At 51.9% G+C, this 16,074-nt stretch overlaps 1 protein-coding gene across 1 annotated transcript in view; it reads right to left on the bottom strand.

The window, feature by feature from the left end:
* LOC140409438 (disintegrin and metalloproteinase domain-containing protein 9-like) overlaps positions 1-16,074 on the bottom strand; it is a 956,416-nt gene that overhangs the window by 781,238 nt on the left and 159,104 nt on the right. Inside the window, exon 9 of the mRNA XM_072497871.1 lies at positions 4,879-4,960. Coding sequence (XP_072353972.1) covers positions 4,879-4,960 — 82 coding nt within the window. The remainder of the gene's footprint in view (positions 1-4,878; positions 4,961-16,074) is intronic.

Raw genomic sequence — 16,074 nt, 5'->3', positions numbered from 1 at the left:
GAAGGAGGCAGCACAGTCCCGCACAAACACACCGAGAACGAGGCAGCACAGTCCCGCTCAAACACGCAGAGAACGAGGCAGCACAGTCCCGCAGAAACACACCGAGAACGAGGCAGCACAGTCCCGCACAAACACACCGAGAACGAGGCAGCACAGACCCGCACAAACACAGCGAGAAGGAGGCAGCACAGACCCGCACAAACACACCGAGAACGAGGCAGCACAGTCCCGGACAATCACACCGAGAACGAGGCAGCACAGTCCCGGACAAACACACCGAGAACGAGGCATCACAGTCCCGCACAAACACACCGAGAACGAGGCAGCACAGTCCCGGACAATCACACCGAGAATGAGGCAGCACAGTCCCATGTAAACCAGAGTCCGTACAGCAGATCTTCGTTCCGTTTCTTCCACCACCTTGTGACTTATTCCCAGCTGCCCTCACCGTTGCTGCATCTGTTCCTTTTCTGGACTGTTGGTTTTCACGAACTCCGCGGCCTCCGCCGGGGTGCCGCAGGAATGTTCTTTCCCTTAATAAGTTACCCAGAGTCTGGCCGGGAACAACATGCGGAACCTCAGCCCTCTCTTGTAGAGCGTGTTGAGTTTTGGCCGGGGCGACCTGTGAGTCTTGTCTCGGTCCCGACCAGCATTCGGGCGATGTCGGGCAATGGGTCCCTTTCCGCCACCCCCTCTGGCAGGCCCACAGCCTGGACCTGTTGTCCTGCTCCGCTGCCTTTCCCCTCAGGTTGCCTTGGGCCGCCACCAACCTCTTCACCTCGGTCTCCAGAGCCACGGTCCTGTCACTCTGGTCAATTCCCGCCCTTTCCACGTCAAGGATTGTCTTTCCTGGTCTTCCAACTTCTGTCCCAGGCCGTCTACCGTGCCTGGAGGACACCTGACCACCTCCTTCGCCACCTCTTTCACTGCCACCTGGGGTTCCATTTGGATCGCCTCCCTCATTGCCGCCAGTTCTTTTTTAAGAAATGTCTGCCATCCCTCTCCCCGGTGTCGTGTGGGGTAGGGGAGGGGGGACGGGGACGTCGCTGCCTGCTGGTGCTCCTCTGTTCGCGTCACCCTCTGTCTTGTCTCGGCGGGGCCTCCGCCTCGCCTCGTGTGCCCGCTGCTCCGTCTGCTTGCTGCTGCTGCCCCGTGCCACCGCCTCTGCCTTCTCGCCGGCCTTTTGCGCTACCGTTTGCCGGCATCTTCTCTTCTGCGTCTGCACTTCTAATGCCTCTTGGGTTTTTCGGAGTTTTGGGTGGCTTTTCTGAGCCAAGAATCCTGGAAAATCTGCTGTTTTGGGTCCGCTTGGGAGGTTAGGCACCTGGGGCGAAATTCTCCGGTATCGGCGCGATGTCCGCCGACTGGCGCCCAAAACTATAGGTATGTCAGGAATAAAAGAATGACTAGGGTAAGAGTAGGGCCAGTCAAGGACAGGGATGGGAAGTTGTGTGTGGAGTCTGAAGAGATAGGCGAGATACTGAATGAATATTTTTCTTCAGTATTCACTCAGGAAAAAGAGAATGTTGTGGAGGGGAATGCTGAGACCCAGGCTATTAGAATAGATGGCATTGAGGTACGTAGGGAAGAGGTGTTGGCAATTCTGGACAGGCTGAAAATAGATAAGTCCCCGGGTCCTGATGGGATTTATCCTAGGATTCTCTGGGAGGCCAGGGAAGAGATTGCTGGACCTTTGGCTTCGATTTTTATGTCATCTTTGGCAACAGGAATAGTGCCAGAGGACTGGAGGATAGCAAATGTGGTCCCTTTGTTCAAGAAGGGGAGTAGAGACAACCCCAGCAACTATAGACCGGTGAGCCTCACGTCTGTTCTGAGTAAAGTCTTGGAGGGGATTATAAGAGACAAGATTTATAATCATCTAGATAGGAATAATATGATTAGGGATAGTCAGCATGGCTTTGTGAAGGGTAGGTCATGCCTCACAAACCTTATCGAGTTCTTTGAGAAGGCGACTGAACAGGTAGACGAGGGTAGAGCAGTTGATGTGGTGTACATGGATTTCAGTAAAGCATTTGATAAGGTTCCCCACGGTAGGCTATTGCAGAAAATACAGAGGCTGGGGATTGAGGGTGATTTAGAGATGTGGATCAGAAATTGGCTAGCTGAAAGAAGACAGAGGGTGGTGGTTGATGGGAAATGTTCAGAATGGAGTCCAGTCACAAGTGGCGTACCACAAGGATCTGTTCTGGGGCCGTTGCTGTTTGTCATTTTTATCAATGACCTAGAGGAGGGCGCAGAAGGGTGGGTGAGTAAATTTGCAGACGACACTAAAGTCGCTGGTGTTGTCGACAGTGCGGAAGGATGTAGCAGGTTACAGAGGGACATGGATAAGCTGCAGAGCTGGGCTGAGAGGTGGCAAATGGAGTTTAATGTAGAAAAGTGTGAGGTGATTCACTTTGTAAGGAATAACAGGAATGCGGAATCTTTGGCTAATGGTAAAGTTCTTGGAAGTGTGGCTGAGCAGAGGGATCTAGGTGTCCATGTACATAGATCCCTGAAAGTTACCACCCAGGATGATAGGGTTGTGAAGAAGGCCTATGGAGTGTTGACCTTCATTGGTAGAGGGATTGAGTTCCGGAGTCATGAGGTCATGTTGCAGCTGTACAAAACTCTGGTACGGCCGCATTTGGAGTATTGCGTACAGTTCTGGTCACCGCATTATAGGAAGGACGTGGAAGCTTTGAAGCGGGTGCAGAGGAGATTTACCAGGATGTTGCCTGGTATGGTGGGAAAATCTTATGAGGAAAGGCTGATGGACTTGAGGTTGTTTTCGTTAGAGAGAAGAAGGTAAAGAGGAGACTTAATAGAGGCATACAAAATGATTAGGGCGTTAGATAGGGTGGACAGTGAGAGCCTTCTCCCGCGGATGGAAATGGCTGGCACGAGGGGACATAGCCTTAAACTGAGGGGTAATAGATATAGGACAGAGGTCAGAGGTAGGTTCTTTACGCAAAGAGTGATGAGGCCGTGGAATGCCCTACCTGCTACAGTGGTGAACTCGCCAACATTGAGGGCATTTAAAAGTTTATTGGATAAGCATATGGATGGTAATGGCATAGTGTAGGTTAGATGGCTTTTGTTTTTTGACTTCCCATGTCGGTGCAACATCGTGGGCCGAAGGGCCTGTACTGCGTTGTGTCGTTCTATGTTCTATATAACGGTGCAAAATCAGTCGGGCATCGCGCCGCCCCAAAGGTGTGGAATGCTCCGCATCTTGGGGGTCCGAGCCCCAACCTTAAGGGGCTAGGCCCGCGCCGGACGAATTTTCGCCCCGCCAGCTGGCGGAAAAGGCCTGTGGTGCACCGGCTGGCGCGGAAAAGACATCTCCGTGCAGCGCATGCGCGGGAGCGTCAGCGGCCGCTCACGGCATCCCCGCGCATACGCAGTGGAGGGAGTCTCTTCCGCCTCTGCCATGGTGGAGACCGTGGCGAAGGCGGAAGGAAAAGAGAGCCCCCACGGCACAGGCACGCCCGCGGATCGGTGGGCCCCCATTGTGAGGCAGGCCACCGTGGGGGCACCCCCCGGGGCCACATCGCCCCGCGCCCCCCCAGGACCCCGGAGCCTGCCCGCGCCGCTTTGTCCCACCGGTAAGAGAGGTGGTTTAATCCAAATCGGCGGGACAGGCATTTTACCTGCGGGAGAATCGCGGGGGGGGGGGGGGGGGGGGGGGGGGGGGGGCCAAGCGGAGCAGCGCGATTCCCGCCCCCGCCGAATCTCCGGTGCCAGAGAATTCGGCAACTGGCGGGGGCGAGATTCACGCCAGCCCCCTTGGGCGAAATTCTCCCCCAACGGCGCAATGTCCGCCGACTGGCGCCCAAATCGGCGCCAATCAGACGGGCATCGCGCCGTCACAAAGGTGCGGAATGCTCCGCATCTTTGGCGGCCTAGCCCCGACATTGAGGGGCTAGGCCGGCGCCGGAGGGATTTCCGCCCCGCCAGCTGACGGAAATGGCGTTTGTTGCCCCGCCAGCTGGCACGGAAATGCGGCGCATGCGCGGGAGCGTCAGCGGCCGCTGACAGTTTCCCGGCACATGCGCGGGAGCGTCAGTGGCCGCTGACAGTTTCCCGGCACATGCGCAGTGGGGAGAGTCTCGTCCGCCTCCTGCCATGGTGGAGGCCATGGCGGAGGCGGAAGGGAAAGAGTGCCCCCACGGCACAGGCCCGCCCGCGGATTGGTGGGCTCCGATCGCGGGCCAGGCCACCGTCGGGGCACCTCCCGGGGTCAGATCGGCGGGAGTTCGGCCCATCCGGGCCGGAGAATTGAGCGGGGTGTCCCGCCAACCGGCACGGCCCGATTCCCGCCCCCGCCCAATCTCTGGTACCGGAGACTTCGGCGGGGGCGGGGGCGAGATTCACGGCGGCCAGCGGGGGGTCGGAGAATGACGCCCCAGAAGTCCGATTTAAGTTCATTCCTTACGAACAATGCAGCCTTGCGCCCTCCGCCCAACTTGCTGTCCTTTCAAATGGACACATATCTTTGTATATTTAGATTCCAGCCCGGGACCCTGGTGCTGTGAAGCAACAGTGCTAACCACTGTGCCACCGTGCCACCCGACCTATCGAGCTGAATCCCACTCCGGGATCTGACTTGTCCAATCGTAACATCAGCTCGGATTATAACGTTGTACTTTCAAACATCGATCTCACCTGAGCGGACACTGATTGAAAGTAACCTGTTGAAACATTGCACGGAATAACAACATAAACATCCTTATTCCCCTCGGAGGGGGCACCTCAAAACCCTCCCATCAAGCTTACTGCTTAACATTAGTTTTAGGTCAGCTCATTTGACAAGGCCAGTGTGTTACCCAAAGTCCACATGAACTGGGGAGGTCAAAGGAGAAATGGGAAGCTCACCGTTACGATTCCTCCACCAAACTTTCTTGTGCACACTCCTCCATAGCGTGTCATGGTTGAAAGTCCAGATCTAATTGTGCCTCTGTAAAAGAGAAATCAGCGTTCAAAGAGAAGGTGCGAGAATCAAGGAACAATGACCAATCTCCCATGACGGGAATAACCCGATAATATTTTTCAAGGACGTTGAACGAACTTCATGGTCTTCGTGACTGATGCACCCTGAAATTGGGACTGAGCTTGGATGTTAGTCTGAGACTTTGCCCAAGGGACTGATAAGAAAAACATCTCTACTGTATCCCAAAAGGAGACAATTACATCTTTTTGTTGGAATGGTTCTTGCCTAGCACTTTGATTCAGAGAACGGTTCCAGTCCAGCCCATCATTTGGGTGATGGTTTTGAGCAAGAGATTCTTAGCTCGCCCCACACCCCTCACTTCTCCCCACCAACCTGCAGATGTCGTTTCTTTCCAGAGAAGTATGCAATGTTTGACTCTGTTTCCGCCACAAAGAACAACAAAGAACAAAGAAATGTACAGCAAAGGAACAGGCCCTTCGGCCCTCCAAGCCCGTGCCGACCATGCTGCCCGACTAAACTACAATCTTCTACACTTCCTGGGTCCGTATCCCTCTATTCCCATCCTATTCATGTATTTGTCAAGATGCCCCTTAAATGTCCCTATCGTCCCTGCTTCCACCACCACCTCCGGTAGCGAGTTCCAGGCACCCACTACCCTCTGCGTAAAAAACTTGCCTCGTACATCTACTCTAAACCTTGCCCCTCTCACCTTAAACCTATGCCCCCTAGTAATTGACCCCTCTACCCTGGGGAAAAGCCTCTGACTATCCACTCTGTCTAGCCCCTCATAATTTTGTATACCTCTATCAGGTCTCCCCTCAACCTCCTTCGTTCCAGTGAGAACAAACCGAGTTTATTCAACCGCTCCTCATAGCTAATGCCCTCCATACCAGGCAACATTCTGGTAAATCTCTTCTGCACCCTCTCTAAAGCCTCCACATCCTTCTGGGAGTGTGGCGACCAGAATTCAACACTATACTCCAAGTGTGGCCTAACTAAGGTTCTATACAGCTGCAACATGACTTGCCAATTCTTATACTCAATGCCCCGGCCAATGAAGGCAAGCATGCCGTATGCCTTCTTGACTACCTTCTCCACCTGTGTTGCCCCTTTCAATGACCTGTGGACCTGTACTCCTAGATCTCTTTGACTTTCAATACTCTTGAGGGTTCTACCATTCACTGTATATTCCCTACCTGCATTAGACCTTCCAAAATGCATTACCTCACATTTATCCGGATTAAACTCCATCTGCCATCTCTCCGCCCAAGTCTCCAAACAATCTAAATCCTGCTGTATCCTCCGACAGTCCTCATCGCTATCCGCAATTCCACAAACCTTTGTGTCGTCTGCAAACTTACTAATCAGACCAGTTACATTTTCCTCCAAATCATTTATATATACTACAAAGAGCAAAGGTCCCAGCACTGATCCCTGTGGAACACCACTGGTCACAGCCCTCCAATGAGAAAAGCATCCTTCCATTGCTACTCTCTGCCTTCTATGGCCTAGCCAGTTCTGTATCCACTTTGCCAGCTCACCCCTGATCCCGTGTGACTTCACCTTTTGTACTAGTCTACCATGAGGGACCTTGTCAAAGGCCTTACTGAAGTCCATATAGACAACATCCACTGCCCTACCTGCATCAATCATCTTAGTGACCTCCTCGAAAAACTCTATCAAGTTAGTGAGACACGACCTCCCCTTCACAAAACCGTGCTGCCTCTCACAAATACGTCCATTTGCTTCCAAATGGGGGTAGATCCTGTCTCGAAGAATTCTCTCCAGTAATTTCCCTACCACTGAAGTAAGGCTCACCGGCCTGTAGTTCCCGGGATTATCCTTGCTACCCTTCTTAAACAGAGGAACAACATTGGCTATTCTCCAGTCCTCCGGGACATCCCCTGAAGACAGCGAGGATCCAAAGATTTCTGTCAAGGCCTCAGCAATTTCCTCTCCAGCCTCCTTCAGTATTCTGGGGTAGATCCCATCAGGCCCTGGGGACTTATCTCCCTTAATATTTTTTAAGACACCCAACACCTCGTCTTTTTGGATCTCAATGTGACCCAGGCTATCTACACACCCTTCTCCAAACTCAACATTTACCAATTTCTTCTCTTTGGTGAATACTGATGCAAAGTATTCATTTAGTACCTCGTCCATTTCCTCTGGCTCCACACATAGGTTCCCTTGCCTATCCTTCAGTGGGCCAACCCTTTCCCTGGCTACCCTCTTGCTTTTTATGTACGTGTAAAAAGCCTTGGGATTTTCCTTAACCCTATTTGCCAATTACTTTTCGTGACCCCTTCTAGCCCTCCTGACTCCTTGCTTAAGTTCCTTCCTACTTTCCTTATATTCCACGCAGGCTTCGTCTGTTCCCAGCCGTTTAGCCCTGACAAATGCCTCCTTTTTCTTTTTGACGAGGCCGACAATATCTCTCGTCATCCAAGGTTCCCGAAAATTGCCGTATTTATCCTTCTTCCTCACAGGAACATGCAGGTCCTGAATTCCTTTCAACTGCCACTTGAAAGCCTCCCACATGTCAGATGTTGATTTGCCCTCAAACATCCGCCCCCAATCTATGTTCTTCAGTTCCCGCCTAATATTGTTATAATTAGCCTTCCCCCAATTTAACACATTCATCCTAGGACCACACTTATCCTTCTCCACCAGTACTTTAAAACTTACTGAATTGTGGTCACTGTTACCGAAATGCTCCCCTACTGAAACATCTACCACCTGGCCGGGCTCATTCCCCAATACCAGGTCCAGTACCGCCCCTTCCCTAGTTGGACTGTCTACATGCTGTTTTAAGAAGCCCTCCTGGATGCTCCTTACAAACTCTGCCCCGTCTAAGCCCCTGGCACTAAGTGAGTCCCAGTCAATATTGGGGAAGTTGAAGTCTCCCCTCACCACAATCCTGTTGTTTTTACTCTTTTCCAAAATCTGTCTACCTATCTGCTCCTCTATCTCCCGCTGGCTGTTGGGAGGCCTGTAGTAAACCCCCAACATTGTGACTGCACCCTTCTTATTCCTGATCTCTACCCATATAGTCTCACTGTCCTCTGAGGTGTCCTCACGCAGTACAGCTGTGATATCCTCCCGAACCAGTAGCGCAACTCCACCTCCCCTTTTACATCCCCCTCTATCCCGCCTGAAACATCAAAATCCTGGAACGTTTAGCTGCCAATCCTGCCCTTCCCTCAACCAGGTCTCTGTAATGGCAACAACATCATAGTTCCAAGTACTAATCCAAGCTCTAAGTTCTTCTGCCTTACCCGTAATACTTCTTGCATTAAAACATATGCACTTCAGGCCACCAGACCCGCTGTGTTCAGCAACTTCTCCCTGTCTGCTCTGCCTCAGAGCCACACTGTCCCTATTCCCTAGTTCTCCCTCAATGCTCTCACCTTCTGACCTATTGCTCCCGTGCCCACCCCCCTGCCATACTAGTTTAAACCCTCCCGTGTGACACTAGCAAACCTCGCGGCCAGGATATTTATGCCTCTCCGGTTTAGATGCAACCCGTCCTTCTTATACAGGTCACACCTGCCCCGGAAGAGCTCCCAGTGGTCCAGATAATGGAAACCCTCCCTCCTACACCAGCTGTTTAGCCACGTGTTTAGCTGCTCTATCTTCATATTTCTAGCCTCACTGGCACGTGGCACAGGGAGTAATCCCAAGATTACAACCTGCTGCAGGACCTCATGCCCCTTCCTGCCTATGTCGTTAGTACCAATATGTACAACGACCTCTGCCTGTTTGCCCTCCCCCTTCAGGATGCCCTCTACCCGTTCGGAGACATCCTGGACCCTGGCACCATGGAGGCAACATACCATCCTGGAGTCTCTTTCACGTCCACAGAAGCGCCTATCTGTGCTCCTGACTATAGAGTCCCCTATTACTATTACTCTTCTGCGCTTTGACCCTCCCTTCTGAACATCAGAGCCAGCCGTGGTGCCACTGCTCTGGCTGCTGCTGTTTTCCCCTGATAGGCTATCCCCCCCGACAGTATCCAAAGGGGCATTTGTTCGAGAGGGGGACAACCACAGGGGATTCCTGCACTGACTGCCTGCCCTTTCTGGTGGTCACCCATTTCTCTGCCTGCACCTTGGGTGTGACCACATTTACATAACTGCGATCTATGACGCTTTCCGCCACCTGCATGCTCCTAAGTGCATCCAATTGCTGCTCCAACCGAACCATGCGGTCTGTGAGGAGCTCCAGTTGGGTGCATTTTCTGCAGATGAAGCCATCCGGGATGCTGGAAGCCTCCCGGACCTGCCACATCTCACAGTCAGAGCACTGCACCCCTCTAACTGACATTGCGTCAATTAATTAAAATTAAAATTTAAATTTTTTTTATTTTAAAAAAAAATATATATCTTTTAATTTCAAAGTTACTGTTGACTATCTGTTTCCTAGCGCTAGATTTCGAATAGAAATGCGAAAGCTAAATATAGTACTCTCCGATCTCTGGCTTAGATATCCCTCTAAATTATAATTAAGTAATTATGTTTAATTAGTTACCAATGCTCAGTTTTTTTAATTTAGTGTAGATTCCCAACCAGCAACTCAGGCCACAGCTTTTCTGTGATGTCACTTCAGTTTCCCCCCGACACACACAATTTGAAAAAGGTATAAAAGTAAAAATGAGTAAAAATCACTTACTTACCGTCTCACCTTTTGAGTGTCTTAGATGTTCTCAGGTTCTCTCCCTGACAGAGACTGCCTGTAGTGTGAGTAACAGTGCCGGACGGGAGTACTGTGAGTAACAGTGCCGGCAGGGAGTACTGTGAGTAACAGTGCCGGCAGGGAGTACTGTGAGTAACAGTGCCGGCAGGGAGTACTGTGAGTAACAGTGCCGGCCGGGAGTACTGTGAGTAACAGTGCCTGATGGGGGTGCTGTGAGTAACAGTTCCGGCCGGGAGTACTGTGAGTAGCAGTGCCGGCAGGGAGTACTGTGAGTAGCAGTGCCGGATGGGAGTACTGTGAGTAACAGTGGCGGCCGGGAGTACTGTGAGTAACAGTGCCGGCCGGGAGTATCGTGAGTAACAGTGCCGGATGGGAGTACTGTGAGTAACAGTGCCGGCAGGGAGTACTGTGAGTAACAGTGCCGGCAGGGAGTACTGTGAGTAACAGTGCCGGCCGGGAGTACTGTGAGTAACAGTGCCGGCAGGGAGTACTGTGAGTAACAGTGCCGGCAGGGAGTACTGTGAGTAACAGTGCCGGCAGGGAGTACTGTGAGTAACAGTGCCGGCAGGGAGTACTGTGAGTAACAGTGCCGGACGGGAGTACTGTGAGTAACAGTGCCGGCAGGGAGTACTGTGAGTAACAGTGCCGGCCGGGAGTACTGTGAGTAACAGTGCCTGATGGGGGTGCTGTGAGTAACAGTTCCGGCCGGGAGTACTGTGAGTAGCAGTGCCGGCAGGGAGTACTGTGAGTAGCAGTGCCGGATGGGAGTACTGTGAGTAACAGTGGCGGCCGGGAGTACTGTGAGTAACAGTGCCGGCCGGGAGTATCGTGAGTAACAGTGCCGGATGGGAGTACTGTGAGTAACAGTGCCGGCTGGGATTACTGTCAGTAATCGTGCCGGCCAGGAGTACTGTGAGAAACAGTGCCGGCCTGGAGTACTGTGAGTAACTGTGCCAGCCATGAGTACTGTGAGTAACAGTGCCGGCTCGGAGTACTGTGAGTAATAGTGCCGGCTGGGAGTACTGTGTGTAACAGTGCCAGCCGAGAGTACTGTGAGTAACAGTGGCAGCCATGAGTACTGTGAGTAACAGTGCCGACCGGTAGTACTGTGAGTAACAGTGCCGGGTGGGAGTACTGGGAGTAACGGTGCCGTTCGGGAGTGCTGTGAGTAACAGTGCCGGTCATGAGTACTGTGAGTAACAGTGCAGGCTCGGGGTACTGTGAATAATAGTGCCGGCCGGGAGTACTGTGTGTAACAGTGCCGGCCGAGAGTACTGTGAGTAACAGTGCCAGCCATGAGTATGGTGAGTACCAGTGCCGACCGGTAGTACTGTGAGTAACAGTGCCGGCAGGGAGTACTGCGGGTAACTGTGCCAGCCATGAGTACTGTGAGTAACAGTGCCGTATGGGAGCACTGTGAGTAACAATGCCGTAAGGGAGTACTGTGAGTAACAGTGCCGGCTGAGAGTACTGTGAGAAACAGTGCCGGCCGGTATTATTGTGAGTAACAGTGCCAGATGGGAGTACTGTGAGTAACAGTGCCGGCCGGTGTTATTGTGAGTAACAGTGCCAGAAGGGAGTACTGTGAGTAACAGTGCCGGACGGCAGTACTGTGAGTAACAGTGCCGGACGGGAGTAAAGTGAGTAACAGTGCCAGAAGGGAGTACTGTGAGTAACAGTGACGACCGGGAGTACTGTGAGTATGAGTGCCGGCTGAGAGTTCTGTGAGTAACAGTGCCGGCTGAGAGTACTGTGAGTAACAATGCCGGACGGGAGTACTGTGAGTAACAGTGACGGCCGGGAGTACTGTGAGTAACAGTGCCGGCTGGGAGTACTGTGAGTAACAGTGCCGGTTGGGAGTACTGTGAGTAACAGTGGCGGCTGAGAGTACTGTGAGTAACAGTGCCGGCTGGGAGTACTGTGAGTAACAGTGCCGGCTGGGAATACTGTGAGTAACAGTGCCGGAGGGGAGTACTGTGAGTAACAGTGCCGGACGGGAGTACTGTGAGTAACAGTGCCGGCCGGGAGTACTGTGAGTAACAGTGCCAGCCATGAGTACTGTGAGTAACAGTGCCGGATGGGAGTACTGTGAGTAACAGTGCCGGCTGAGAGTACTGTGAGTAACAGTGCCGGACGGGAGTACTGTGAGTAACAGTGCCAGCCATGAGTACTGAGTAACAGTGCCGGCCGGGAATACTGTGAGTAACAGTGCCGGCTGAGAGTACTGTGAGTAACAGTGCCGGACGGGAGTACTGTGAGTAACAGTGCCAGCCATGAGTACTGTGATTAACAGTGCCGGCTGAGAGTACTGTGAGTAACAGTGCCGGACGGGAGTACTGTGAGTAATGGTGCCGGCCGGGGTACTGTGAGTAACAGTGCCGGCTGGGAGTACTGTGTGTAACAATGCCGGACGGGAGTATTGTAACAGTGCCAGCCATGAGTACTGTGATTAACAGTGCCGGCTGAGTGTACTGTGAGTAACAGTGCCGGACAGGAGTACTGTGAGTAACAGTGCCGGACGGGAGTACTGTGAGTAACGGTGCCGGCCGGGGTACTGAGTAACAGTGCCGCACCGGGCTTCTGTGCGTAACAGTGCTGGAAGAGGGCGTAGAAGGATGGGTGAGTAAATTTGCAGATGACACTAAAGTCGCTGGAGTTGTGGACAGTGCGGAAGGATGTTCCAAGTTACAGAGGGACATAGATAAGCTGCAGCGCTGGGCTGAGAGGTGGCAAATGGAGTTTAATGCATAAAAGTGTGACGTGATTCATTTTGGAAGGAATAACAGGAAGACAGGGTACTGGGCTAATGGTAAGATTCTTGGCAGTGTGGATGAGCAGAGAGATCTCGGTGTCCATGTACATTGATCCCTGAAAGTTGCCACCCAAGTTGAGAGGGTTGTTAAGAAGGCATACGGTGTGCTAGCTTGTATTGACAGAGGGATTGAGTTTTGGAGCCATGAGGTCATGTTGCAGCTGTCCAAAACTCTGGTGCGGCCGCATTTGGAGAATTGCGTGCAATTCTGGTCACCGCATTATAGGAAGGATGTGGAGGCTTTGGAGCGGGTGCATAGGAGATTTACCAGAATGTTGCCCGGTATGGGGTGAAGATCTTATGAGGAAAGGCTGAGGGACTTGAGGCTGTTTTCGGTAGAGAGAAGAAGGTTAAGAGGTGACTTAATTGAGTTGTACAAAATGATCAGAGGATTGGATAGGGTGGACAGTGAGAGCCTTTTCCCTCGGATGGTGATGTCTAGCACAAAGGGACATAGCGTGAAATTGAGGGGAGATAGATATAGGACAGATGTCAGAGGTAGGTTCTTTACTCAGAGAGTAGTAAGGGCGTGAATGCCCTGCCTGCAAAAGTAGTGCCCTCGCCAACACTAAGGGCATTCAAATGGTCATTCGATAGACATATGGACGAAAAGAGAAACGTCTAGGTGCGATTGAGAGTGATTTCACAGGTCGGCGCAACAGCGAGGGCCGAAGGCCCTGTACTGCGCTCCAATGTTCTATGTTCCATGTAACCGTGCCGGACAGGAAATACCATGAGTAACATTGCAAGCCGGGAGTACTGTGAGCAACAGTGCCGGCTGTGAGTACTGTGAGTAACAGTGCCGGCCGGGAGAACTTTGAGTAACAGTGCCGTCGAGGAGTACTGTGAGTAACAGTGCCGTCGAGGCGTACTGTGAGTAACAGTGCCGGTCAGGAGTACTGTGAGTAACAGTGACGGCCGGGAGTTCTGTGAGTAACAGTGCCGTCCGGGAGTACTGTGAATAACAGTGTCGGCCGGGAGTACTGTGAGTAACAGTGTCGGCCGGCAGTACTGTGAGTAACAGTGCCAGCCGGGATTATTGTGAGTAACAGTGCCGGTCAGGTGCACTGTGAGTAACAGTGCCAGACGGGAGTACTGTGAGTAACAATGCCAGGCGGGAGCACTGTGAATAACAGTGCCGGTCGGGTGTACTGCGTGCACCAGTGCCGGACGACATACAATGAGTAACAGTTCCGGACGGGAGTACTGTGAGTAACACTGTTTGACGGTAGTACTGTGAGTAACAGTGCCGTCCGGGGGTACTGTGAGTAACTGTGAGGCCGGGAGTCCTGTGAGTAACAGTGCCGGCCGGGATTATTGTGAGGAACAATGCCGGCCCGGAGTACTGTGAGTAACAGTGCCGGCTGGGATCCTGGCACTTGTGCTACCGGCTGTCCTAAAGTGCCGGAAGGGAGTACTGTGAGTAACAGTGCCGGACGGGTGTACTGTGAGTAACAGTGCCGGCCGGGAGTACTGTGAGTAACAGTGCCAGCCGAGAGTACTGTGAGTAACAGTGCCGGACGGGAGTACTGTAAGTAACAGTGCCGGACAGGAGTACTGTGATTAACAGTGCCGGCTGAGAGTACTGTGAGTAACAGTGCCGGACGGGAGTACTGTGAGTAACAGTGCCGGACAGGAGTACTGTGAGTAACAGTGCCGGACAGGAGTACTGTGAGTAACAGTGCCGGACGGTAGTACTGTAAGTAACAGTGCCGGACAGGAGTACTGTGATTAACAGTGCCGGCTGAGAGTACTGTGAGTAACAGTGCCGGACGGGAGTACTGTGAGTAACAGTGCCGGATGGGAGTACTGTGAGTAACAGTGCCGGCTGAGAGTACTGTGAGTAACAGTGCTGGCCGGCAGTACTGTGAGTAACAGTGCCAGCCATGAGTACTGTGAGTAACAGTGCCGGATGGGAGTACTGTGAGTAACAGTGCCGGCTGAGAGTACTGTGAGTAACAGTGCCGGACGGGAGTGCTGTGAGTAACAGTGCCAGCCATGGGTACTGTGAGTAACAGTGCCGGCTGGGAATACTGTGAGTAACAGTGCCGGCTGAGAGTACATAGAACATAGAAAATACAGCTCAGAACAGGCCCTTCGGCCCACGATGTTGTGCCGAACGTTTGTCCTAGATTAATCATAGATTATCATTGAATTTACAGTGCAGAAGGAGGCCATTCGGCCCTTTGAGTCTGCACCGGCTCTTGGAAAGAGCACCATACCCAAACTCAACACCTCCACCCAACACCAAGGCCAATTTGGACATTAAGGGCAATTTATCATTGGCCAATTCACCTAACCCGCACATCTTTGGATTGTGGGAGGATACCGGAGCACCCGGAGGAAACCCACGCAGACACGGGGAGGACGTGCAGACTCCGCACAGACAGTGACCCAAGCCGGAATCGAACCTGGGACCCTGGAGCTGTGAAGCAATTGTGCTATCCACAATGCTACCGTGCTGCCCTTGAGAACAAATAAATCTACACTATATCATTTAACCGTAATCCATGTACCTATCCAATAGCTGCTTGAAGGTCCCTAATGTTTCCGACTCAACTACTTCCACAGGCAGTGCATTCCATGCCCCCACTACTCTCTGGGTAAAGAACCTACCTCTGATATCCCTCCTATATCTTCCACCTTTCACCTTAAATTTATGTCCCCTTGTAATTGTTTGTTCCACCCGGGGAAAAAGTCTCTGACTGTCTACTCTATCTATTCCCCTGATCATCTTATAAACTTCTATCAAGTCGCCCCTCATCCTTCTCCGTTCTAATGAGAAAAGGCCTAGCACCCTCAACCTTTCCTCGTAAGACCTACTCTCCATTCCACGCAACATCCTGGTAAATCTTCTTTGCACCTTTTCCAAAGCTTCCACATCCTTCCTAAAATGAGGCGACCAGAACTGTACACAGTACTCCAAATGTGGCCTTACCAAAGTTTTGTACAGCTGCATCATCACCTCACGGCTCTTAAATTCAATCCCTCTGTTAATGAACGCGAGCACACCATAGGCCTTCTTCAAGCTCTATCCACTTGAGTGGCAACTTTCAAAGATGTATGAACATAGACCCCAAGATCTCTCTGCTCCTCCACATTGCCAAGAACTCTACCGTTAACCCTGTATTCCGCATTCATTTTTGTCCTTCCAAAATGGACAACCTCACACTTTTCAGGGTTAAACTCCATCTGCCACTGCTCAGCCCAGCTCTGCATCCTATCTATGTCTCTTTGCAGCCGACAACAGCCCTCCTTACTACCCACAACTCCACCAATCTTCGTATCGTCTGCAAATTTACTGACCCACCCTTCAACTCCCTCATCCAAGTCATTAATGAAAATCACAAACAGCAGAGGACCCAGAACTGATCCCTGCGGTACGCCACTGGTAACTGGGATCCAGGCTGAATATTTGCCATCCACCACCACTCTCTGACTTCTATCGGTTAGCCAGTTTGTTATCCAACTGGCCAAATTTCCCACTATCCCATGCCTCCTTACTTTCTGCATAAGCCTACCATGGGGAACTTTATCAAATGCCTTACTAAAATCGATGTACACTACATCCACTGCTTTACCTTCATCCACATGCTTGGTCACCTCCTCAAAG

This window comes from Scyliorhinus torazame, chromosome 3 (assembly GCF_047496885.1).
Source record: "Scyliorhinus torazame isolate Kashiwa2021f chromosome 3, sScyTor2.1, whole genome shotgun sequence".
Taxonomy (NCBI): Eukaryota; Metazoa; Chordata; class Chondrichthyes; order Carcharhiniformes; family Scyliorhinidae; genus Scyliorhinus; species Scyliorhinus torazame.
This window is presented reverse-complemented; position numbering and strand designations above follow the sequence as displayed.